The sequence below is a fragment of the Callionymus lyra genome, chromosome 9 (assembly GCF_982586985.1).
Source record: "Callionymus lyra chromosome 9, fCalLyr1.hap1.1, whole genome shotgun sequence".
NCBI classification, from domain to species: Eukaryota; Metazoa; Chordata; class Actinopteri; order Syngnathiformes; family Callionymidae; genus Callionymus; species Callionymus lyra.
The window spans coordinates 18,632,310-18,659,961 of NC_141826.1; the positions used below are offsets into that span (position 1 = coordinate 18,632,310).

A 27,652-nucleotide genomic window follows, 5' to 3' on the forward strand; every position below is an offset into this window, starting at 1 on the left:
TTGTTAATTATTTATGTTTTAATTAAAATTCCGGTCTACCAGTTGAGAGCAGTCATTATGTCCTGCACAGCTAAAGGAACAATGATGACTGAGGACGAGAGGATACAGTCGATTTAAACAGCTTTTAAAGCTGATGTTTTGACATATTTTGGTTTCAAAACCAATAACAGCAGTTATGTCTTAGTAAAGAGTCATGTGAATTCTGCAACACCAGAGTCAAGTACTCGGACAATACTACAAATATAACTTTGTTCCTACCATACCAAATACATCACAGTGTACTGCAGGGGTCACTAATCTTTTTGCAACGGGGAGCTACTACTCCAAGGGCTTCCATCAGTTTGATACACACTTCTTAAATAACTTCATTAAAAATGATCATGGACGGTAAATGATGTTCCTCTAATACACTGATCACATTATTGATTCTTAGATGATTACCAATAGGGGAGCAATCAGGGGAATCACAGGATGAAAGATGATAAGTTGGTTACTGTATGAAAACGCTACCACGTTGAAGCCCCCGGGTGTATTGTTTAATTGACCTTGTATTTCGATACGTATCGCATCACCAGACTCTTGTCAATACACACCCTAAAGATCCCTCACAAAACTCCTGAATCCTTACAGTCCCTGGAAATTCTGTCCATAAAAGGAACCGGCGGTAAAGAGCGTCAAACCTTCCACTATGAGTGACGCCAGATCTTTGTTCATATATATCGATGAGAGATGGTTGGAGAAGGTCTCTAGATACAAATCTACAGCCTGGTCAAAGGTGACGTCAAAGAAAGGACTCTCACTCTTTAAACCATCGCCGTCGGGAGCGGACGGAAAAAACTGCAACACATCACGTAGGTGACTTCAAGAATGCTCACCTGTCACTGACCCATTAAACTCCACTTGCTGGCACAGCACGCTGCCATGGGTTTCTCTCTACACTCCTTCAGTTACGCATAAGTTCCGCTCAAGAATGCGAGCATAAACAGCTACACAAATGTTTTGCCAGGCTTACACAAGCTGAAAGACGTGCCGGGCCCAGGTTTATAAAGACTTATCGGCACGCTACACGATTAATCTTGAAGCGAGACTTAAGACACCGTGTGATGCTTCGGGGATGGGAAAGACGTGGGACGATAGTTCAAGTCTGGATCCACCCACACGGTCGTTCTCAACGTGTCATTCTTAAGGACCCTTTAACAGCACTTTAACCTTTTTTTTAAGGTCATTAGATTTTCTGCTTGGTATAAATTCATTAGTTGGATCATTGCTAATATTATGGTGGATGGTATCTCACCTGTGGGTGTGGGTGTCCTACTGACAAAACGTCTCTCGAGCGTGAAGACAAGTCCATCCTTGTTGGTAGCAACATGCCCCCTTGTTCAGTGACTCAACATGGGATCGTTTTTTTTTGTTTTTTTCCCCGTCTTGTTGACTTAATAACCAATGTTACGACACGGATCTAACAAACCCATCACAAATTAGTTGGTTGTTTTTGTTTATTCTTTTTCAAAAGGCGGTCTTGGACAGCTTTGGAACGATCTTTCCTCTCTCTCTTTGCGCTTGATGGAGTCTACTGACTCCTTTAAGAAACATCTCAAGACGTTTTTATTTGTTCAGGCTTTTCCTTGATTTCCTGGAACTCCTGTTGTGTTATCAGTTTTATCTTGATCTTTAAAGTATATACTTTATTGGATATTGTTTTGAAAGTTTAAGCGCTTTGTGACCCTGGACTGGAAAAGCGCTATACAAATAAAAATTACTTACTTATTTACTTACACTTCTGGGGACCATCCTACCTCTGACACCATTTTTATGAACAAAAGAAAATTACAAAACCCTTAAAAAAAAGCTGGCACTTCTACGCCCCCCGCACCCCCCAAAAAAAGTTGGCTTGTAATTATGTCAGCCAGAAATCTAATATCTCTACTAATATAGTGAATTGTTTTAGTGGTAGTTAGAACTTTCATCTAATATGATTGGATTGTTCTGTGTGTTTATTCGTCTACAAGGAACTCCTTCCCCGGGTGAGTTTTGACACAATTGCTTCTCTGTCACTAATATGTGGATAACTTTCTTCAGCAGCTGGGGTTGTTTACTTTTAGTCGGATGACATCTTGACAGTTTTCTTCCACCTCCGCGCACAAACAGGGTCAGTACTTATATTCAGAGCTACCCTCGTGTTTGTGCGCCTCCATCTCTTGAGCCCATTCTTTTGTAATCATTTAGCTTCACTGTCAAACTTCTCAGCTGGAGGTTCCAGACAACGGGCCTTTTTTTTAAAAAGGTACCGACGAGAGACTCTGTTGTTTTATGTCATCGTAACAAATGAATCCGTATCTTAATTTTGAATTTACAACGTCTTTACGCCGGCGGAGTCAACGTCCCGCCATATTTGCTAAACTCCTATTAACTTTTACAGTTCTACGGAGCCTGGCTAATAAACCACCGTTTACAACTTTAATATTAATAATAAGAAACTATCCCTGGTGCTCGTTTGCTTATTTTGTTGAACGTGCTGAGAGGTGAACGCGGATCTCGGGGGACGAGTTCAGCCTGTGAGGAGTCTACTGTGCCTGTTAAATCTCAATGACTTGAGGACTAGGAGTAGTTTTTTTTAATTATTATTATTACTGGAAGATAAAGACTGAGCCGTGGTCAGTTCAGGTGTAGACCTTAATTAAAAAAAGGAAATGATTAAAGATCTATTTTGTTTTCACATCTCCATTTTAAACTGGTGGTCGAAATGTTGCTGATGTTGAAAATAAATTATTTAATGTAGAATATTCGGAACAAGTAAAACAATATATCTGTAAAATAGTAACACAAAATTTCCAACATTGACATTTAATTAATTAATATATTTTTTTATTTTTTTGGTATTTTAAACATTCAAAAAACATAAATGTATTTTTAAAAAAAGCTATTTTTGTCTTCCCTCTTGTAAAATGCAACACCGCCATCTAATGTCCTTTCCTAAAAAAACAACTCTTGATTCTATTGGTTGAAACGTTTTTTAGTTAACGATACCCTGCCTTCCTATTGGCTCAGCCACACATCAGTCATTTTCCCGCCCGGAAGCGAGTATCGCCTACAACAAAGATGGAGGACGACATCCCTGACGTGAGCAGACCTCAGATGTATTTGTTTGGTGAGCGCTTTTCTCTCGTCCTTCCTCGGATTATTAAGTTGCACAATGAGTTCAAGCACAACTTAGTCATGCTCGAACGTTAAACAGCCACTTTAAGTTCCTTTAAAAGGGGGTAAAACGTGAAAATGGCTCCTGCTACTCCCGCCAGTGGAGCTCTTTTGTTAAGCTAGCTGTTGTAGTCGGCGGTAGAGATTTTATTCTGGGGTTTTTAAAAACGCTTTTTCTGACTTATTTATGGTTAAATGTCCTGTCGTTGATCCAGGCTGCACCCTGAAAGCCGACAAACGGGAGTTTAAAGTTGAAGTGGATGAAGATGAGACGGAGCAGCAGCTGTCAATCAAAGCGGTAAATATTGTTTGAAATAAACTGTCATTAACCAAAATATTATCATTGATTTATGATGTAAAGTTTGTATGTAATGGAATAAAGCTTCAGGTTTTATAAATTGTGGTTTTGAAACTATAAACATCTTATGGATTAGTGGAGGATGACCTCCATCACTATGTAGGTATGTTTGAAAAAATTCAAAGATTAATTGATTTTTATTTTACTTTTATGAAACAGTAATTTGAAAACATATTATCTAAACGGTCTTGTAAAGACGATTCCAGTGACATAAGTATAATTGTTCTGTGATGCATATTAAGGAAGTTATGGACTATTATAATCCTGGTCAACCTCCTCAATACTAACTACAATGAGGTCAATATTTGACCCGACATTAAACAATTCATGACTTGCTCAATATTTACTAAATATTTAAAAAAGGTTGCTATCGTTTGAGAGCTTGATAAACAAAGAAACAGAATCAATTTACTTATGTTATAATGATGTAAATCATTTTTAATCCATTAATAAATGTTGGAGTAGAAAAACAATTGGCTCTAAAAATATGCATAGAAAAAGCAAATTATTAGCCCAGTTGAACAAATGCACCATAAGTTGTTTAAATATGTATACTGTATATTTAAACAACTTGTACTTGAGTGTATGCATCTATATATATATTTATGCATATATACACACACACCAACATCAACATATACATTTGTATACATACACACAAAAAAAGTATTTTTTCTCATATATGTATGTATGTATGTATGTATGTATAAAAAACTCAATTGTAAGTTGTTTGAATATAAACCTATGGAAACATAAAGCACACCTGTAGTGCAGTTATTTGGTTAACTTCATGAAATTAGCTTTGGAAGTGACAGTAAATGTCAGTAAACATGGCTCGTCGGACTCGACCAGGAAATCGGCGGGTCCCAGAAAATATATAATTTATAATATAATGGGGGTTCCAAATGATATTTTACTCATCTGAGAGGTCTGCAAGGGAGTCTTGTCGAGTGTATAAATGGAAAATGTTGTCGTAAATTTGTGGCACGTGTACTTTATCAATCTGAAAGTTTCAATATTCTACATAAATATGACGTGTGTTCTACGTCATCAGCATTAATGAACAGTGGTGACATGAACGATGCGGACGAAGTTGAACGGTGAACACAGCGATCCGGCAGCTATTCAGACATCTTCTACTGTACTTCACCTTAAACATATCCTTCTTCTCAATTCTTATGTCTGTCACGTAGCATCTGAATTTATACTTCAGTTAGCATTGAAACATTGTTTGTTCTATACAACATTTCTGAATTCGTTTTTTTTCCCACGAAATGTGTATTTAGAATTTCCATACAATAGTGGGAATGTTTAAGCAATATTTGAACATTTTCTGTTGAAAATGTTTGCATAGTTATCAGAATCGAATACTTTTATTGTCAGTGTTTCATATTTGAAGTAGCCGTAACTGAATTCTTATATTAAAATATTTAATTATCACTGTATACCATCTTCTCCAGGCATGTTTGGGCGTGGATGCTGAGGATAAATTCCACACTGTGGAAGTGGAAGGATTGACCTTTGACGGGAAGACGACCAAAGTCCCGCTGGTCGTTCTCAGACCTTCAGTTTTGCCCTCAGTAAGTTTTCGGAATAATTGTAATATGTTTATAATGTGAAGTTGCTCTTGTGGTTTCCAAACACATTTGTTGTTCTCACATTTAAAAAATGTTTTCTGGATCTGCTCAGATGAGTTTAGGAGGATTTGAGATCACGCCTCCCGTCACCTTTCGTCTGAAGTCCGGTTCTGGTCCAGTTCATATCAGCGGCCAGCATTTTGTCAGTGAGTGTAAATAATTAAGATTTTGAAGGCTTGATACCCTGATGTAACCTGCCGCGCCCCCTGGTGGTTATTTGATAGTAAAACCCTGCATAAGTAATTTGATAAAACATCAGTTGTGAAGCTTGAAGTGTACAAAAGATCGTATATTTTTTAAATCATTAATACATTTAAGGTTGTTGTGAGAGTTTTGTTTGTCTTTCGATGAGATTCAAAAGTTTAAAAAAGAAACAGTGGAATGGTTGGAATCGATTTTTGTTTACATTCTTAACGTGATATCTTTAAATAAACACCTCTTGGGTTTATTTTTAGGCGTGAAAGACTCTGACGATGAAGAGGAGAACAACTCCTCACCAGTGAAGCGGCTCGCAGGCATGGCAACGGGGAAGAAGCCTTTACCGGTAACACATCTTCTGCAATTATATTGATCTGAAGCAAAGGATTCTTGTGTTGTTGACAAAATGCTTTCTTCCCACAGAAGAAACTGAAGATGGAATCTGACGAAGACGACAGCGACGACGACGACGATGAGTGCGTCTTTTTTTTTTATTCAGAAGATGTTGATTCAACATGAACTTATTTATTCTTGTGTGTACTGTACAAAATATTTGATGGAGGTGATTTTTTTTCTCGCAGTGATGAGGATGATGACAGTGAGGAAGAAGATGTGAAGCCTCAAAAAAGTTTTGTCAAAAAGGTCAGTTTGCTTTTCCTTGGCTACTCGATTTTGTTGCTCAAGAAAATAATAATAATTAATCATTTTATTTATAAAGCACTTTTTAAACTGTAGTTAAAAAGTGCTTTGCATAAAAGCAAACAAATACAGTTAAAATGACACAATCCATTAAAAAAACACAGTATTAAATTCCTTTCAAAGAAAATATTATTTAATAAAATTATACAACACTGAAAAATAAAGGAGAGTAAAAGCCCATTGATGAACCCAAGGGTTAAGGGTCAAGAGGCGACATCACAGAAAAGCCATTCTGTAAAAGTGTGTTTTTAAAGGAAGAAGGCACAGACTTGGCCAATAGTTGTGATGAATTTCATTTTCTGAAACAGTTTGAAAACAACACTTGATCAGAGCTGGAACCAAAATAATGAAGAAACTAAAGACAAAGTTGAAAAGACTGTATTTATATCCAACAATAACATTCATTTTTATATGAGCTTAATTTCCCTTTTAGACTTAGAAATATTTATATATAGGAATTCTTTGCTATTTGTTGAGGTAAGGGTACGTTTCTCAACTACTTGGTGCTTCTCTACCAAATAATCCGACAAAGAAACTACGGGAACCTGAACTTGTCGGTGAGAGTACGCTACGAATATATGGAAATCTTTTTTTCAAATGTATAAGTTGAAAGAAGAGCCGTCATTTGAGTACTGAACATGAGTACTTCTCTTATTTACTCAATTTAAAGTTGTTGTTAAAAACAAACGTGCCGAATGAGAAACTGGAACCTAAACGTTGACATTTTTTAATGAAATAACAATAATAAACCATTTGGACGCTGCTTAATCCAAATATCACAATAGTTTGTGCGAATGCGTTTCCTCATTTGGCCACCAGGAGTCAGTGTCGACGCGAGTATGTTTGGACCGCGTCCCTCTCGTGTGTTAGTACAGCCTCGCTCCTCACTTGCATCAGCTCGACTCCCACGGACAGATCGTGCGCTTACATTTCATCTCGGCAGGCCCTTCCCATCCCTGCACTCGCTGACCGTCCACTGTTTTCCTTTTTTCTTCCCCCCGTCAGAGGCAAAACATGGAACTTTTTCATCCTGTCGGCTCTTGTACCCACCTGTTTTGGGAGCGTAAAACACAGGGTCTGTGTGTTGTAATGATCGGATTTCTCCTCTGTAATCTGCTTGAATTCTCTGTCTCACCAACAAGACAGCACTATTTCATACCTACACACACACACATGTATACATCCACACACACACACACACACACACAGAGGGTTGCAGAAGCATATCTGCCAAAAACACATCCAGTCAAGCGTGGACTTCATACACGCACCACTTATGGGAAACATCTTCCCTCATTTTTTGCTGCATATCTTTGTCCCTCTGTCATCCCCCCGCTAACATGATCGCTCCTTTTTATCGTCTCATGCCATTTCAACGTTGCACCTGGCTCTCCGCTTTGAACACTTGTTTTGCACAACTATGTGGCTGCATGTGTGTATCTGCCTAATTTTATTTTAACGTCGGTGTCTGTTTGTGATTTCGTCCTCCTCCCTTTTTAAAAAAAAAAAAACAACAAAAAAAAAACACGCAATCCGAGTGTGAACGGTGCCAGGCGAAAAAGATCAAAGCTGGGCAGATGCACATACCTGCGACGTGAGCTGAGATCCTCGCCTCAGGGTCAGATGACAGCTGAGCGTTTCTGTCACCTGTTGATTTATTCTGTTGTCTTCTCCTCCGCCCCCCCCTTCACGACCTTAATCCTTCGACTCCTCACTTAGGCTGTCTCTTTACAATGATGCCGGTGACGAGACTTCAGGGCTTTGATTCACTGAGAGTCACTCGTCATCTGTCGTTTCACACATTCAAGAGGGGAAAAAAAAGAAGTTTTAATCACTTCTGAGGTGAAGGTTTATCCACTAGTTTGAGATAAAACAAAATGTGAGATAAACATTCAAAATATGTCTTCTTTTAAACACCCTGGTATCACCAGATGAGTGTGTTGAATTCTGTCAAGAATGAAATATGATTCATTCATGCGTTTAATTTGCTTTTGCAACTAACTTGCATGCGATATGGAAGCAGGGAATCGTTTGTGGCTGGTGGAATCTTTTTAATTATTTTTTTTTACGAAACAACTTTTGCTGTAACAAACTCTCAAGTCTCCTTAACCAATCAGAGCTCTGATTTAACTGAGACAAAGGCAGATTTTAAGTAAGTCATTTTTATTTGTATAGCGCTTTTCCAGACCAGGGTCACAAAGCGCTTAAACAATCAAAACAATATTCAATAAAGTATATACTTTAAAGATCAAGATAAAAACTGCTGAAGAAAGTTATGAACATATTAGCAACAAAACAGAGAAGCAATAGTGTCAAAACTCACCCGGGGAAGGAGTTCCTTGTAGACGAATAAACACACAGAACAATCCAATCATATTAGATGAAAGTTCTAACTACCACTAAAACAATTCACTATATTAGTAGAGATATTAGATTTCTGGCTGACATAATTACAAGCCAACTTTTTTTGGGGGGGGGGGGTGTAGAAGTGTGTGCCAGCTTTTTTAAGGGTTTTGTAATTTTCTTTTGTTCATAAAAATGGTGTCAGAGGTAGGATGGTCCCCAGAAGTGTAAGTAAGTAATTAAGTAAGTAATTTTTATTTATATAGCGCTTTTCCAGACCAGGGTCACAAAGTGCTTAAACAATCAAAACAATATTCAATAAAGTATATATTTTAAAGATCAAGAAAAAACTGATAACACAACAGGAGTTCCAGAAAATCAAGGAAAAGCCTGAACAAATAAAAACGTATTAAGATGTTTCTTAAAGGAGTCAGGAAGGCAAAGAAAAATCCAATGAAACTAAATTGTCGTATTTAAAATGGGATGCATAACTCTATCCTAACGCCGACGCTCTTGTGGTGATACATGATAGCCTGTGACGGTTTCTTGTCAGTTTGCTTCACCCTCGTCCTCACTTTGTTGCTCTTAATGTGTAACTTAAGATTGAAAATGTCCAACTCGATCCCCTTATCCTACCACTAATGCTGAAGCTTAACCCCAACAGTGTCGAGGTGTGACATCAAATCTAACTTTTCATGTTCTTGTGGACATGTTTGTGGTGTTAATGTGTTAAACACGAGTCTCTGTGCATGATGTGCTGGAGTTTTGGTGGAAGGTGCAGAAGTCGTGGCACGTTCATGGAACGACAAACTACCACGTCTTTTGGCGCTGGAGTCCAGCTTCTGTTCAAGGCAGCTGAACTTCTCTTTCTTCCTCTCTTTTTCTTTAAAAAAAAAAAAAGAAGGGGGTGTCGATAAAATCTCCTTCTCTTGTCGAGTGATGTTAAGGACCGAGCCGCCTCAGCCGCTGAGTGAGACGCCACGAAACAACTCAAAACAGTCATTAGGAGCGTGTCAGAACCTTTTGGAAATTTGTCTTGCTGTATGTTAAAGTTTTTTTCTCCCTCATTCTCATGTCATTACCTCTCGGAGACACCGTGACCCTCAATCTTTTTTTTTTCGAAACTATCATCCTTGAATTTATCCTCTGACCTGAAACGGTGCCCATTTACTCTGTTCACGAACGAGAATCAACTTGTCGGGCGAGATCTCAGAGTTATTGTAGCTGCTGAAGCCGGTAAACCTCAGGGTAGCAAGTCACGACTTCTTGATTTAGAAAGATAATAATGGGGCGACTTCGGGTTACCTGACTCTGTCGTGCCTCTCATGCTGAGTCTCCAGAGGTGCGTCGACGCTCTCGCATCCAAACATCCTCTGAAAAAAAATGTAACGTTACTTTAGTTTGCGTCACATAAGCTTTCTTTTTGAAAAGGTGAGAGCGTTCGTAAACTTTTCGGCATCAGGATCCGTTTGTGTTTGATACATTTATGGATATTAAGCATTTTAGTTGATACATTTATGGATATTAAGCATTTTAGTTGATACATTTATGGATATTAAGCATTTTAGTTGATACATTTATGGATATTAAGCATTTTAGTTGTCATCATTATGACCTTGTTTCAACTCGTCTACTATTTAATTCTGTGGTAATTGGCAGTAATTCTGGTGAAGAAAACACAGTAATAATCTCCTTTCAAGGAAAATATTATACAACACTGAAAAATAAAGGAGAGTAAAAGCCCATTGATGAACCCAAGGGTTAAGGGTCAAGAGGCGACATCAGACAAAAGCCAGTCTGTAAAAGTGTGTTTTCAAAAGAAGGCACAGACTTGGCCAATAGTTGTGATGAATTTAATTTTCTGAAACAGTTTAAAAATGACACTTGATCAGGGCTGGAACCAAAATAATGAAGAATGGTGTTTTTTTTAGTACATTGAATTCTCAAGGATATTTTTATGATATTCCATTCACTTGGAATTATTTTCTGAAGCCTAGTAATGACAGCAGTAAAACTGCACACCAGTATGTGTGAAATATGTTTTTTGTTATTACCTACAGATTCATCTATGTGTATCAGTTCCCTAATCTCTCTGTATTTTATGTGTAAATTGTGTCACTATTTCAAGCTAGACTCTAGAGCAGGGGATGTCGAACTCCATCACACGATGAGCCAAAATCTTTTAGCAGTCCATCTTGTGGCACGAACAAATTGTGTAATTGCTTTTGTCCTTTAAAGGAAGTACGAGTCTGATTGTGACCTTATCTTTTTCGTACTTGGTCGCTGTTAATTAAAGTTTATTTTTGTCCTTCATCCAATTCCTTTTTACTGGAAGTCTCTGTATAGTTGTTGTGATTCATTATTGCTATTATTTATCTTATCTTAAACACAGGATTAACACAATCTGTGGGGCCACAGAAAATAACATGGCAGGCCAAATTTGCCCCCTGGGTTTTGAACTATTGGTTAACCCAAAAATCAAATTTCACTCATTTTCTTCTCGCCCTCATGTCGACTAAGAGTTGGGATTTCAGGGATTTATTTTCCAGTTTTTTTTTATTTATTTAGAATTGTAAGCAAAAATGTTTAATTTTAATGCATCAACTGGAACTCAGTTGTCTTCATCTTCGTCCAAAAAGACACTTAAAAACATCCATTACCTCCAAAATGCTTTTATGTAACGTCCATCTTGTATTGAAGCTTCTACCCGAGTAATTGTCCTGGAAAAAACAAAAAAACAAGTCTGTATATATTGAGTCTGTCGGTGTGCAAGATTTACCCTATTAGCCTGTGACCTTTGCACAATCTTGAAATATAGACTTATTTTCTTAACTATTCCTAATTCAATACAAGAGGGACGTTACAAAGGGCAGAATGGAAGTATTTCGATGTTTTACGTGTGTTTATTTTGGTGTGATACATTTTTGTTTGTAACTCTAAAAACGAATTTATTACTCTGAAAATGATCTCAACCCTTAGTAGACATGAAGGTGAGTAGAAAGTCAGTGAAATTTGAATTTTAGGTTAATGATCAGTTTTAGTTTTAAACATGTGCTCTAGAAGAAGATGCTTTCATAGAGATGTTGGATCTAGAAAGGTTGCGTGAGAGAAATTTATATGGATTCCAAAACATGGATGTATTGATTCCAAGTCACATTTTCCACATGGTGAGCTAGTGTGTGTGTTTTATCTTATTTATTTTATTTTGTACTGTATGGTGGCAATACAAGCTTCTGATGGAGGACATAAGCATTTCAGGAAAAAAAATAAACTGAATAAAGTTTGATTGATATTGAAACGGACATGTGCAAAATGTTCAGGACATCAATCAGAGCAAAGGTCATAGTTATGGTTTGATCAGTCAGCGTATCTCTTTTAATCTCTCTTCTATAAAACAATCTAGCTAAGACTGTTGATGTTTTGTGATATTTTAGTTGAGATAAAAGTCACATGTGATATCAATACCTTCCTGCACCATAAGCGAGGTACAGTAGTTTGGCCAAAATCAATTCCGTCAGTCGGTGGTGCTTCAATATCCAGCCTTAAGGTGATCCAGCCTTACACCCCAGCTCGGGCTCTGAGGTCCGTGGATCAAAATCTACTTATGGTTCCATGCACACGGCTCAGGACCAGAGGAGAGAAATCTTTTCAGGCTGTTGCTCCTAAGCTTTGGAACGATCTTCCTCTCTCTTTGCGCATGATGGATCTACTGACTCCTTTAAGAAACATCTTAAGACGTTTCTATTTGTTCAGGCTTTTCCTTGAATTTCTCGAACTCCTGTGTTGTTCTCAGTATTATCTTGATCTTTAAAGTATGTACTTTTTGAGTATTGTTTTGATTGTTTAAGCGCTTTGTGACCCTGGTCTCGAAAAGCGCTATATAAATATAAATATAAATAAATAAATATATAAATATAAAGTCGATGGATTAATGATTCCAATTCTGTAAGGAACAGATGTTATTCCCGTATCTAATCCAGACTATCATCTCTCTGTCAGCGGCCAGTGACGAGGAACGATGAGTGATTGAGCAGTTCTCTGATACAGGAGATTAGATCACCTCATCTTCACTTCCTCTGACATGCTTTTTTTTCTCCATGCGATGACATCATCGATGTTCTTTCTAAACCTCTTAAAACCAACATTTACATCATGCGCTGTCGTCCGGCAGTTTCATCAAGTCATCACATGGTTTGATCCGGCGGTCCGTCTTCATGGCTTGGGTGGCTTTATGTCCTCAAAATAAACGCTGCCTGCACACTTTTTAATCTGCTGGAAGTGTTGTTCTGGGAAATGTGTAATTGCCTTGTAGCAGTTATGTCAACACAGGCAATTACACTGGTAGCTGGTTCCAAAGCGAACACCAGTGATTGAGGAGCGACCGAGGAAACGCAGGTACTTGTCTCGGCTATTACAAGGTAATTACACAGGTGACTGGGACTAATGGGAAGGGCCCCCAGTGCGGAGACGAACAATGATGGATTATTGGGGGATTTGAGTGTCGTATTAAAGCCAACGTATCGGCTGTTTCGTCCGCGCTGGGACGTTTATTTGACTTTTGGTTTCAGTTGCCGGGGCTACAACCTAAATACATCAGCGAACGCTCGCAGTGCTCGTGTTGTGACGCGGCAGAAAAGATCATCAGAATGCCTCATGGCAAATTACGCCTAATTATAGCTCATTCAGCAGTTATAATTTGTCAGCTATAAAAGAAACTTGGCAGTCGAACCCTTGACTTGTTTCTTTTTTCTTCCAGCCAAAGTGCGCTTGAGTTTTAATCAATGTTTTGAAAGGTGTTCAGATAATGCAGACACACTGTCTTGACCTTTTTAGCATATATTTTATTGAGTATTGTTTTGATGGTTTAAGCGCTTTGTGACCCTGGTCTGGAAAAGCGATCTATAAATACAAATTACTTACTTATTTACAATGTTCTGTCTTGTTGTTGTTGTTGTTTACGGTTGTAGAAATTGTTGCATTTCCAGACAAGCTTAGAAAAAGTTATAATATCCTGATTTATTTAGATCTAGATGATGGTTAAATATATTCACCTAAAGTGAGTTTTAATCAAAGATAGTAAATCCAGAACCTGTTGCATTTTAAACATCAATTCCTAAATCCTTGGTTCAGCTCAAACTGAAAATAAGTGTTGTGACTTCTGAGCTCTCACTTCGCCACAATTCTTCATGACAATTAATTTCTCCAATTCCATTCTTGCCTTGCTCGAGAGGATACATTTATATCCTGTTTAAAAAAAAGAAGAGAAACTCTAATCGGAGTAGGAGAAACATTGTGTCACAGTTGGGATGTTTTAGTCGTGGGTCGTTGAGAAGTCCCTGACAAATCATCAATGAAAATGGGGAAACGTAAGAAAAACCCGATATTTGAAGCTTTAAGCCTAACGATTAGTTTAAACCTCACGCTCCACTTCCATTCCATTATCTGAGCCACTCTCCTGCTCACACCTGGTATCTGCAGATGATCAAACGGCTCTAATTCAAAGCAAGTACATGATGGATAAACACCATTTTCCCACAGTTTCACCACAGATTTTTGTTATGTTTTGTATAGCGGGGGCTGCGACATAATTGGCAAGCAGGCTAATCACTCCACACACCTTTTTTATCTTGTTTGCTTTTGCCACCTGCTTTCAATCAACGACAGAAACTTGGTTTTTATTTTGCATTAAAACGTCTCTAATAAAAGACTCCTGGTTACCGGGGCTGTGACTGTTAAACCAAATACATCTTTGTGGTTTATTCCCAGAGCTTGGAGGCGAAGAAGCCCAACAAAACTCCCGTCAAACTGAACGGCCCTGCAGGAAAGCCCTCGGGGTCAGGGGTCAAACCGCAGACGAAGGTAGGAAAAGGCTCTTTTCCAGCTTGTTTACATTGTGTCAGGATGTAATTCCTGAGCTTTATTAATTGCTTGATGGTCTGGAGCACACATTTGCAGGTCTGAGTTTTATCTCCAAACGTTTGTGTGTTTGCTGACCATACACGCCTCTCCTGTGAAGTGAACCGAGGAGGAGAGGAAACCCTTCAGACTTTGTTCAAGAGCTGCTCAAACGACTGTACTCTCTGAAGGAATTAATGATCCAGTGAGCACCTGCAACTTTCAGATGCTAGAAAAATGAAAGAAATAACGGGTCTCATTCTTGAAGCCTAAGAAATCGGGATTTTGGAATTCATCAATATTTTATTAGCGCTGATCTTGACTCTCAAAATCTACACCTGCCCTTGAGCTTAGAAATTAAAAAACGTAATTAATATTGCACTTTATTTACGTTAACAATACGCCTGTGCCTTTGGATAACGTGATTCGAACATAAGAAATAAAATGTACTTAAATGAGTTGACAATTAGCAAGTTTAAAATGAAGATTATGTTTAAAATTGTGAATTATTGATGTAAATTGACTCAAAACATTCTTTATACGTGATGAATGTTTCAAAACATTAAAAATGTATATAAGAATATAGGCTAATAATGAGCTAAAATGACGATATGTTAACAATCGTCAGGTTTTTTTCCTCACAAAGAGGTTTCCTCAATAATACGAGTGATTTTTCTCACCAGCAGGTGATATTTCTACTGTGAGGTCACTGCTCTCATGGCAGAAGTGTTTATTTTGTGCGTTACACAAACGCTACACATGGTCCAGAGTGCGTGTAGATTTAGTTAGTATCTAAGAATTTCTTTCATTTATGTAAAAAAAGGAAATTGTCTTAAATAAGGATAAAAAACTTGATTGACGTACTGCTTGACCATAAATGAAAAGTTGAGCAAAGTAATGAAAAAGAGAAGAATAGACTTAAAAAAATCTGGTTATTAAAGATGATTATTAACCAAATGCCAATATTAAAAACCAAATATAATTAAATACATTTGGAAAAAAGGGGGTGGGGGGATTTGTATGCCAAAAGTTTTGACTTGTGGGTACTGGTGTTTATGTTTGGGAAATGTAATAAAAATCTCAAATGAAAATATGAATTGGATTATAGAATACAAAAAACATATTTAAAAATGCCTTATGAGTTTACAGAAGGTCCCTTAAGTTTCCTGATTTGGAATCTGTGACAGTAATTTGGATCTAAAATGAAATCGGATCCAGTGCCAGGAGGAAACATAAATATAAGAAGCTCAATGCTTTTAAACATTCATCACTATTGAAGCAGACCGACGACGTCACAAATTAGATTTCGTGTCAGAATTTGATTTACACCGTGAACTGAGAAGAAACGCATTCTTATTAAGTCGGCCTCTACATGTGTCTTTGATGTCAAATATTTCATTAGTTTATATTGGCTTCAAATACAGTCTGGCATTATCACTTTCTTATTTATAGAAAGAAGCCAAACAAGCAACAGCTGGCTGGAAACGGTGAGGCTGCTGGGAGTTTTCACGATTATGGACAAGCCAGTGAAATGTATTTTCATACATATATTCATTTTTCTTGTGTACCGGTTAAAGTATGCTAGTGCTAACATGCTAACACCGGTTTCGCAGCAGAGAGGATTTTGGCACCTCGGCTACATGAGCCGATTTTCTTTCTTTCTTCTTCTTTTTTACATCCAGTAGATGTCACAGCTGGCTGCAACAAACCGCAAGAACATCAGAAAACAATCTCTACCTTTTTCTCGTTGGCTCTTGAACACACGTGCACAGGTGTTTCGAGGAACTTGGTAAACTCTCAGATTATTGAATGGCAACAGTGGCTCCAATATCCTCTTGCTGCTGTTATTTAAGACATAAGGAGTGTGTAGTCATTTGTATAAGTATAAAATGTAACTATGTAGTTTTGTGAACTGGTACATCCTCGTAAATGATAGCATAGTCGAGCCCCACTTGTCATTCTTGTTCTAGTAATTTAGCATTTTGAATATAAAGCTCATCAAAGTTCCTTTGGCTCCATCGGAGCCGAAGTGAAACCAGGTGAAATCTAAAGTGTTCTTGGTCACGTTAGCGTCTAGATTAGATCAAATCACACTTGGCCAGACTGGATAGTAAATTTTGTGAATGGAATGTCTCTCACAACCAGATCTTGAACTCTGTCGCTCTTTAAGCAAACACACCTGACCTCCAAAGAAAGAGTTTCCCGGGGCAAGGTTTAAACCCGTGACCCCGTTGGCCCCGACCCTGCCTTCTCGAGCGGCAGCTACCTTTGAAGCCCCCCGCGCCACCCCCTGAGCCTGTCCGCACACCGGCGAGAAGTATAAATTGGCAAACTCCGCCACAGACGCACATTAATCTGATAAAAAGACAAAAGGTGGTTTAAGATAAGAGCTCCAACTGCACCTCGACCCGAAGTATGCTCGGAGCTCGGTTATCTTACCGAGGGGGGGGGGGGCGCCCGAAACCATCCCAAAGTTTCCCTGCCCTGCGGCTCTGCCCCGAGACCCCTCTCCCGCTTCCACACAACAACTGTTCCCTCTCGACAACCTCTTCACACCCCTCGCTTCCTGGACACACCTTCTCCCAATTGCTCTCATTACCAGTGTTTGATGTCTGGTGCAGCTTGCGCTTCCAGATGCCCCTGAGGAGCAAGGAAGCAGGCGTGGATGACTGTTTTTTTTTTCTACCCTTCCCGCTCCCCCCCCTCCTTGCTTAACGCAGGTGACTGGTCATTAGATTTGCTCGTCAGATGTGCTGCCAGCATCGCGGGTCTCACCTCTCCGGGCGCAGCTATTCTTGCATAACCGAATCCGACATGACAACCAGCAAAAGTTCGAGTTCTGCTGATCTGAAGTAACAGTATCTTGCAGCTGGTGTCTTTTGACTGATAGGTCTGGAAAAAAAGTCGATGCCTCAAAGCAGACGTCAGCGTCATAAACTTGTTAACCACTTATCCCAAAAGGGTGTGCGTCATTGTTTTAACGACTGATTGACGTTTGGTGGAGCAGGTGCCTATCTGGTCATCGTTGAATCCGAGAATGTTGGCCCCCGGGTACGAGTGCGATTACGCGGAAACAAAAAAAAAAAAAAAAGAAATCCAACAACACCCACACGTGTATCGCCTGACTTGCTGGCCAGACGGTGACCAGCGGATCTGTCATTACAGCGGAGAGGGGGAAAAAAAAAAAAAAAAGGACGGGTCCTGTCCGAGCGCTGATGAGCAGAGGTGTCGCAACCATGTGTTTGCGCCGAATTGAAGACAAACGATCTCATCAAACGATAGTGTGCTTGTGATTAAGTTCCATGTCTCGTGGCATCTGTAATCAGCGTCTGGCCCAGATGAAAAAGCTTGCCGGCGTTGTGTGTTTATCAGCTGTTTCAGGTCCACAGCTGTCCTTTGGAAGTCGAGAGGCTGCCCGTAAATAATAAATACGTAGTGGATTCGTCTGGCCAGCAGCCAGCCACATATGTGCTCTTTTTTTTTTTTGTTGTTGTAGTGAGGTATGTGTGCGCCAAGGCTTTCTTCATTTTATATCTTTTGATGTGCGCTATAAACAGGCGATCTCTTAGGGACAGGGACAGATGAGTGCATTTTTCAAAACAAGGGGGATAATGAAAGATGATTCCACATGTTTTTAACTAAGTCATAAGTCTCTGTTCAAAGCATGCCATTGCAGGGGTTTTAAGCAATCAAGTAGTAAGCCTTGACATTTGGTGATGGCTTTTATCCCCGAATCCTTGCCAGTAAAGACCGGCAGAATTGACTTTTAATGATGGTGAGGCATTCGTGAAAAGGAAAAGAGGTGAGAACTTGATAAGATGGGACTCTCAGGAGTGTCAACTGTTGGATCAAAGCGAACAGTACGTCTTTTTTATTCCTAGTCAATATACCAAGCCCTGGGGGGATTTTTTTTAATGCCTAACCGTTTAATTCACATGGGAAACCAGCACTTTCTCACAGAATAAGACTAGATGACAAAAAGAACGGCTTAAAAAAGACCAAATTATGACACCAAATAAATTGTAATGACGACCGGACTTTATTTTGGTTTCATTTTCCCCACTAGTTGTTGTTTACCTGAACTCACCTGACAAACCTCATGTTATGGCTACATAATATATATATATAGCCTGGTATTTTGTTGACATTTTTTAAATGTGCATTTTATTTATTGCTCTTGGTATGTTTTAAAAGCACTGGTTTTGCACCAGTGTGATTGATGTCTCAATTTGAAGGAAACGACTTGAACAGTTTAGAAAACATGTGTCAGACTCGTGGCCTGGGGGCCAAATCTGGCACACCAGAAGGTTTGCTCAACATCAGAGTAGATTAAAGGGCAACTAATGTCAAAAACCCAACTGATTTGAAGTCTTCCTCTCAAAGTCAGTCCCTCATCATGACCAATGTTTCGAAGCTATTACTTTTTGAAGTTCTCCCCCGTCCGAAATCTTGGCGAACGAGAGGTTACAAGATTCCGTTAAGGCGTAATAATGGCTTCACTCCTCATCCAGTCAGCTGTAATCACGCCCCGCTTTGTTTAAACAACGAGTCCCTTGGAGACTTTGCGGATTGACGATGTGTGGTGACAGGTCTTAATGTTTGACCAATCACAGCAGAGTGGGCGTGGTTATAGAAAACAAAATGTCATCTCGAGATGTGTTTTCAGTGGGCGTGGCTTAAGCACATTTTCTAATGTAAATGTTTAAATTAAAGAAGAGTTTTGTTAAAACGGACACATGATGAGTACAATAGAGGTCCAAGATCTTTTTAAGACGCACTTAATCGACACATTAGTCGAACTTTAATGTCGATATGACTTATAAAATATAGTAGGACTTGCCAGTGAATAGGCTTAGCTAAGGAATGGAGATGTCAACGATTGTACAGACTTCCAGTAACAATAAAACTGAGGTGGATGGAAGAGAATTTGACGGAAATCGGATACTCTCTACTTGGATGGCTTGCGACCAAGTGCTCAAGAGTTTTTAGCCCCTCGTATGATTTAGTTTGACACCGTCGATTTAGAACCTAAACACAGAAAGCGAGCGAGCAGTCTCCCTGCATATGAACTGTAGTGGGCAGTTGAAGCATCGCTATACTGGCATCCTTTTTCTCATCCAACCTACCAACAAACAATCCCTGGAGAGTTGTGGAGAACATACGACAGCTTCCTCTGCAGCAGTAAATATCACCCCAGTGCACCCCTCAATAACGTCCCCCTGCACCAGGACCGTACTTGCCGCACCCGTTCTATAAGTTGCCTCTTTCAAGAGCGTCCTGGCTATCAATGAAACCCTGCAATTTCACAGGATTCCACACTTGCATTGCATGTAGCGACAAGCTCAGTGGCTCCTTCTCCGCATATGTGTGTTTTGTGTGCGAGTGTGTGTCACATTCAGACATTTCCTAATGGAGGACCTCTGGGGCCTCTGCTGCCCTGGTCCGGACACACCTTTTGGCTCACAAGTACAGTGTTTCTGAGTCACAAACGTGGCTCTTTGCGTGACTAAGTAGTTCTCTTGAAAGCATGAAAAAAATATTGCCCTTTTAAAGAGAATTTTAAACCATGACAACTGATGAAGTCATCTGGTGAAACTGATCACTGACGGCAAGACCTTTTATCTACTGATGGGATCGAGGTACGGCTGTGTTGATGGTGACTTTCCCAATAAAACTCAATACAACGTCAGAGGCTATATTGTATAACTATTGTACTAAGGTATTACTGATCACCACGTGATTTAAACACGTGTGGTGGAAGGCTGCGCAAAATCCCATCGTAAGATTTGAGCAAAAAAAGAATAAACTCTGCACTGATTTCACGAAAACAAATGATTACAGAGGCCTCATCTCAGAATACAGAAGAAAGATTAATCATCGCTTGAACTCCTTCACCTCGGTGACGATCTCATCTACAGCCTGGACAGTAAAGTCCACTTCTCCCTTTATTTACAAAAACCTTTTTAAGTTTAGGCTTGAATGTCTCCTCTAACCATGGCAACAACACGGCGTCATCTGCCAAAAATTAGTTATGAGATTCAGAAAAATATGTCAGTGAAGAAGAGCACTTTGAAATTTGAATAACGTGTTTGCGTTTCATCAAGTCTTTCTTTTAAAAAAAAAAAAAGAAAAAAAGTCAGGTTTCAGTCAAACACCTGTAGTCGGTGGAAAAATACTTTGAAAAACATCTTTCCGGCTCACAGAGGACACAGGGCTTGCCCTCTCCTGCTTGCGAACAATAAAATGATAATGTGCACCTGATGTATTTGCTCGAAAAAAGATGGTGTAATTAGGGTAGAATCTGTTGTCCTTTCTCATTCTTTTATCTCCCTCCAGCTGCTTACTCACGCCAAGTCTGTAAACACAGACTCCGACAAATTGTGTCACGATAGCGCAGACGTTCTGTTGGTCACCAATGAACCCCGACGACTCATTTGAAGTCGAGATTCAAAACATGTCGTCATGTCATGTTTCCAATTCGAAATCAAGGATCACGTAAATCCGCGTTGAAGTTGATGTTTTTATTCCTCCTGTGTTGCGTTTGACGTAGCGATCAGTGCTTCTTATCTGGCTAATATTTTTTTATCGCAGACACCTGCTCCGGGAAAAGACAAAACCCAGGCCGGCCCGTCCAAAGCTCCTTCAATGGAAGAGATAAAGAGCAAGTTATCAACGGCGGCCAAAGAGGTGAGGCTGTCAAGCTGTTTTTGCAAATTACAGCTTTTAATTCAACGCCTGACATTCCGTAAAGCTGATGATTAATCTTTCTGTTTTCCCCCCCCCCTCACATCAGGGAAAACCGCTGCCAAAGACGGAGCAGAAGTTTGAGAATTATGTGCGATGCTCCTTTAGAGTAGTGGACAAAAAGGTAAGCCGTTTGAAAGCTTCATATAGGAATCGTGTATTAAGCGTTAAAGACGTATTGACGCATGGGAAAAATGAATCACGAGGATACGTTGTTGGAAATAGCATTTTATGCAAGAATTATTAGGTTAAAGTAGGTTAAACTCAAACTTGACTGATTTAAAAATGCTCCTTGTTGGTGAAAATAATAGGCCCATCTATCGAGATGTTAAAGATTAAGTTTCAGTTTTGTGTAAGAAGGCAAAGGGAAAACGTTTAATCCTGCGAAAGGTGCTTAACAAATAGATACTTAGTTGAAGGTGGAGAGCATCACAGCACATACATGTGATATGATGGATGAGATTCCAACTCCAACATATGGCCCATTTATTTTGTGTGGATTGAAAAGTATACGTGCAGCAGGTCTCTGATGTTTTGCCAAAGGCAACTATACGTCAAATGCAGAAAGTGACTGGTAGAAAATATCAGCTGTGAGAAAATACATTCTATAGAATGTATTTGGAATAAAAAAAAAAAAAACCCAACTTAAAATGCTTAAGGTTTTATCAGAAGCGTCAGCAAAACTTGTTGGTTCTTGATATAGGTTTTTGTGCAAGTTTGATTTCTATACATTTTTCTCTGCTACTAATCTTCGGTCGTCATTGGGTTCATACGTTAGTATTATTCTATCAGATCCATGATGGAGGTCTGTCATTACATAGATGGATAGATGGATGGCTAAAACTATATTAATCCTTCTGAATATCTCCTTCGGGAAATAGTTTTTCCAGCAGACAGCGACACAGACGATAGATTTATAAAAACAAGAACAAAGGTCAATAAAACGAACAAAGTGCAAGATGACCAAATCTAGTAGAAAGAACATAGATTAAAGAAAAATAATACAAAGATAACAAAATGAGTATCCACAACATAAAGATGAATTAAGTTGGTGTATTATTAAAAAGGAGAGTAAATGTATAGAATGTCTATTACACAGATTAATTAAATATCGTGGGTCTCTTAAATATTTTTAATAAAAGTTCATATCACTGATGTTTAATGGTCTGGAATGAACAATGGTGGGCGTTGAGTTCAGGGACTGGTTTTACACCAAAACCTTTTTGTTGCGGCTTCTTAAATGATGAATACGCAGGAATGCATCATTGTTCTGATCCGACGGGCCTCAAACGCGGCATGCTCTCCTTGAATTATATTCATCTTGTGTCAGTGGAGAGATGGGACGGGAGTACACCTGCCAGCGCTGGTGATTTACTGGAGAGTGTGTCTTTTGTAGCGTTAATGAAGGGACTGGAGGTATGTGGATGGTACCGGTCGCTCCATCACCTCCAAGGCCTTTGACCAACCGAGCTTTTAGTCCAGGACTACCTGTCCCGGGGGGTGGGGGGGGGGCGCCTCTTTTCGGGGTCTGTAGATTATCAGGAATAATATTGCCAAGTTTGATTATAAATGTTCCAGCATCTGCAAGACTTTAATGAGTCTTTTTGATCATTTGTTATTGTCGAGGCGTACAGTTGTGGGAGCAGGTGAGAGCTCGGTGGACAAGTGGGGTGGAGGGTGGAGGGTGGGGGGGAGCTTGTTGATCCCAGTGTGTAGAAACATCTGTGCAAATGCTTTAGTTTCATCAGCCAAGCCTGAGATTTGTCAGACCTGGAGCACCTAGTCATATACTCTGGTATGTAGCGCTGCCCCCACCCAACCCCTGGTCGTTCCCCGTCAGCCCCATCGCAACGGCTCCTATAGGCGAGAAGCGAAAAAACAAAAAAAAAGCATGCTGGCGTGTCGGTGAGTCATGTGTTCATCTGGATGAATTTATCATTTCTCTGTCTTCGCCCCCCCCCCCCCTCACCCCCCCATCCCCCTCTCTCTGTCCCCTCGTCAGGTGGTGAAGGACCTCTGGAGTTTTGTACAAACACAGAAGAGAGGGAACAAGTAACACTGCGAGGTTCTTGGACCAGTTCTCATGTTTGACATCCTCGGGGGACGTTTAAAGGCACAGTCGGCGCGAGTTTCTCTGCTCAGCCTTATCGTGGGTCGGGGAGGGAGGAGGAGGAAGGCTGTTTCGCATTTCGTCACAGGTTCGGTCCAGCGACGGGGGGAAAGGAGAGTCGAGTTTTTGTAGAGCCGCACGAGGGAATTACTTCCTCACAAGTGACGACTCGGGTCGTTCTTTGATCAACTTCTTCCTCCTAAACGATTCATCCTGTGCTCGGCGTTTGTTTGAGGTCCCCATCATAACAGGACACCAAGACAAAACCTCTTTCGCACAAAATTCACACGTTATTTTGTTTGCGACACGCTCCGACAGAAACCATGACGACCGCTCGCTCGTGTTTCTTCCAAGGATGATGAGAACCAAATGAAAGTTGATGGCAACAAACTGTAAAATTTGATCCAGGTGAAAACTTGACTCTCCCTTCCACGTCGTCACAGACTGTACTTCCCTTCTATTTTCCATCGACGATGGTTTCATTTTTTTTTTTAAAAAACCCATTCCTGGTGGTGGACGTGTTGCCGAATGTGCCTTTAAATATCTTCGCTCTCGAGACGAACCCGGTTTTTATCGACATGAAACGAATCATATTGGAATGTGACATTTCTACATTTTAGTGTTTGAGTTTTAGAATCATCTTCATATTTTAAAAATATTTTCTCACAGAAGCTGCAAATCAAAAAGAATTATACTTTTGTTACATGGTTTTTATTTTTGAATTGTTCAATTTTGATGAAACCATCAACTACTGGTGAGATGCTTACTTTGTTAAACCCCTGCTGCCGAGTTTAAGATCATACCAGCGATATACAGTTTTTTTTATCTTCAGATAAGTTTTCAAAACCAGGAAAATAACACAGACCTGTTGATTTACAAGCAAAACGACTCTCGTTTTAGACTGAACTGTCTGCACACGGACGACTCCGCTGTGCTCTCTACGTCACTTAATTGACATTTTGAAGTTTATTCAAATCGGACGTCAATATTACTCCAACACGGTGACTTCTAGGAGGCATCATCGATCACAGGAAGGAATCTTTGTGAAAAATATTGTTATTGCCTCAAGGTTTACACTCAAATTAACTTGTTAACTCTGCGACCGCTCACTCCAGTTGCACTCCGTTTGGTTAACTGACTCCTCTAACCAGTTGGGTTTAGAAAAGAGGTTAAACTATATTTTTGACAAGTCACTGTATAGTGCATTTCACTTTTCGTAAACTATCAGATGTTCCTCAGTCACTGTCAAAACTGATCACCGGTAAATAATCTTCATTTTTAAATCGAGAGAATGATTTGATGTTAAATCTCAGATATTTTCTCATCACGATCGAAGATGACGTTTGTTAAAAAGTACCACAGAAGAGAAGGCGATGAATATTTGAATCAGTTAAATGGATAACATGTGACTGCTCAACAAATGTGATGTTCTATAGAATACAAATGAACTGGTTTTCGTGAGCCATATGGAAAAAAAACGATCTACTTTAATGACACTGTCGATACACATCATTAGCGTTTTTTCTAACGTGACGGTAAAGTGTCGGATGGTTAACAAATGTGATTAAAGGTCGTGGAAACGACCCTGAAAATAGAGGGTTAGACGCCTCACATCCAGAGGCAGCGTTTACAAGTCGACACTGGTCCGGATATCATCGCTCTCGACACAAACCGTGTGATTAACGCCGATCGTCTTGTTTATTACAACATAATCAGCGGGTTCGCTCGACACAATTACATTAAAGCGACTTGACGTCAGCGTGTAGAAGTCGACACGGCTCCCATGACGTGAAGCGTGTGCGCTCGCGCTTATAACGTGTTAATGATCTTGTAGAAAGGACTTTTATGAGCCAAATGTTGGCAGCGGAGGCCATCTTTAACCATTAAGACCTTATTGTCTGTAAAATTAGAAATTCCTCTCATGTCAGCTTTATGACTGGAGCTGATTTAGATGATTAAACTTTATCGCCGGCGCAGGGTGAGATAATGAACCCCAATAATTAACCTGTATTTAGGTAGTGTGTGCGTAGTAAAGTAGACGGCCAACCTATTCCATTAAATCCTTTGTGTATATAACTCTTTCAAGTTCGGCAGCTCATCCGTCCCGCAAGCTTCTTTCATGATTGTTCCATGGTATCAAGCTCTGTTTTTGTATTTTTACTGCTCCGTTTTGTTCTCCCTCGTTATCGATCGACCGTTTCATCAATAAAATGTGAAGTTGGTTAAGAAGAGAATAACTTGTTTTTGGTTTTTGTTAAATCTTGTAAGTGTGCTTTAGCGCCACCAAGCTCTTGACTTGTCCAATAACACCCGTAATGTTGTCCAGTAAACATCAGGTGAACTTTTCCTTCAAAGTAAAAGAAACTATGATCTGATCGCTGTCAATACAATTATCTTAGACGAAAAAATGTATAAATTAAAAAAGAAAAATAACTAAATATCTAAAGATGGTAACAAAAAAACTGGATCTAAAAGGGAGATCTTAGGATATCTGGGGGTTCTTGCACCCGTGACCTGATAAGAGGTGGAGAATGGATGGAGATGGGAAATAAAACTACAAAAAGGAAATACAATATTAATTAATTTAAATTACTTTCAACGTTTTAACTATGATTAAAAACAAATTATATTTAAAAGTCATTTTTTTAACAGAAAAGTAAATGATTAAAAATAAATATCGTAAAAGAAACTTGAAACTATAGGAATTCTAAACTATAGATCATTTGTCAATTCCCAGTTTGATAGATGGGGGTCAGATCATTGCAGAAAGGAACCCGTCTGGGCCGTACCCGCACCAGTGACGTATTATAAAGTCAAGTGAAGTTATTTTATTGTCAAATATGCATGTATTGAGACATATAGCATACATGAAATTGTGGTCCTCTCTGATGATGATGAAGGGAGGCATAATTAAATGAAAAAGTAGAATAAATATGAATATTTTACATAACATACATCTAAATTTCATATATATAATATAGTTCTACATTTATGAAAATTGATTACAAAATATTTGGTGATCAAATACGGGGGAAAAAACTTCTGGGTGAGGCACAACACTGCTGTGCCTCACTTGTGACTCCCTAATCAAATACAAAGTGGGTCAAGTGACGCATGTTTGTTGCTGTTCCTCAGCATATCACCAAAATGGACTTTACAGATATATGTGGGATACCACACGACTCCCTACAGCCTGTAATGCATTTATGAGAGAATTGTTGCTTCCGATCGCTCAATGAAGCGCAGAAGAGTCATGTGACGTTCGTGACGGGGGTCTTTCTGACTGTATTGCTGCAATAGAAGAAGAATTATTTTCAAACAGAAAAAGGTATCTAATCTTCCACTATCTTAGCTGCATCTCCCCTCAGGTTCCTTCCCGTGTTACAGATGAGTGACGAGAAATGACTAAGTCAGCACATCCTGATTTATCATGATGTCACCGTTAATACGTTAGTAATTACGGCTAATTTGTGTCCGCCACCACTGGAGGGCACCGAAGTCCAAGAATCCCTTCAAAGACCAGACCATAATGACGTTTAATTGATTAAGACTTTACCTGAAGTGTGAGTCAGCCATTACTTCATCCGCCGGTCTTTGGATGTCTCCTGCCCCGTGGCTGCGAGCGAGCTGGCGGATGCAGGCGCGTGATGACACACACTTTAATGTTTCCGAGCGACGAGCGAGCGAGAGGCACGTGGAAATCCCCACTTTTGCGGCCGAACGAATTCCTGTCCTGGGTTTGACTGAAGTGGCCCCGAGGTATTGACACAAACGTTCGCTGCACTTGTTGCCGGTTTATTAAACGACTGTCAAGAGGTCAATAAAATAAAAATCTTACGAGTTCAACATGATCAAGAAAAAAAACTGGGTCGTCGTGGCAACATTTTATGAGTTTGAAAGAAAAAAAAACTCTCCCCGTGGGACCTTTTTAAGTGTGTTTTCTGCAGGTGACAAAGGCGACTTATGTGGGGGGGGGGGGGGGGACCCTCGCTTTTGTCGGGGTCGTCAATATGAATCTTGGGGTGTCGGATCCTCGTTCAATGGTCCTGAAGTGTCTTTTGCCTCGTCAAGTGTTTCTGATTACAACAACAAATTGGAGCCGTAACTCGATAGTGTTTCTGTGGCGGCAGCCTGTTCTGACGGCGTGCTGGGTCAGGTCGTCTCAGCCTCCAGACGATAATTGTGTTTTTCACACAACTTTACTTCTTTTTCGCTTCCTGGATTGGCACATTGGAGTGATTGTTCGGTTACCACAGCAAGTCCTTCACCTGTCCGGGCCATACCTTTGTCTTTTTCATCAACACTATCGGTCCAAAATTGTCTTTTCTCTCAATCTTTCCAAAAGGTTTCTAAACTGACTATGTTTACGTCTCCGTTTTCAAGGCCTATCCTCCATTTTAAGAGAAATGTAAATATCGTGACCTTCTTAGTCCTAAACATTGTGATCGTGTGATCCTGGTCCTGAGACTTCAG

The 27,652-nt window shown here is 39.7% G+C and overlaps 1 protein-coding gene across 1 annotated transcript; it reads left to right on the top strand.

Moving 5' to 3' along the window:
• Positions 1–3,053: 3,053 nt before the first annotated feature.
• On the top strand, positions 3,054–25,416 carry npm1b (nucleophosmin 1b). Its single transcript, XM_087798448.1, has 11 exons — positions 3,054–3,148; positions 3,411–3,493; positions 5,014–5,133; positions 5,243–5,336; positions 5,646–5,734; positions 5,812–5,864; positions 5,970–6,030; positions 14,197–14,289; positions 20,917–21,012; positions 21,119–21,193; positions 23,072–25,416. Exons 1-11 carry the CDS (start codon positions 3,100–3,102, stop codon positions 23,123–23,125), a joined length of 867 nt encoding a protein of 288 aa, XP_087654574.1. The 5' UTR covers positions 3,054–3,099; the 3' UTR covers positions 23,126–25,416.
• The last annotated feature ends 2,236 nt before the right edge of the window (positions 25,417–27,652 follow it).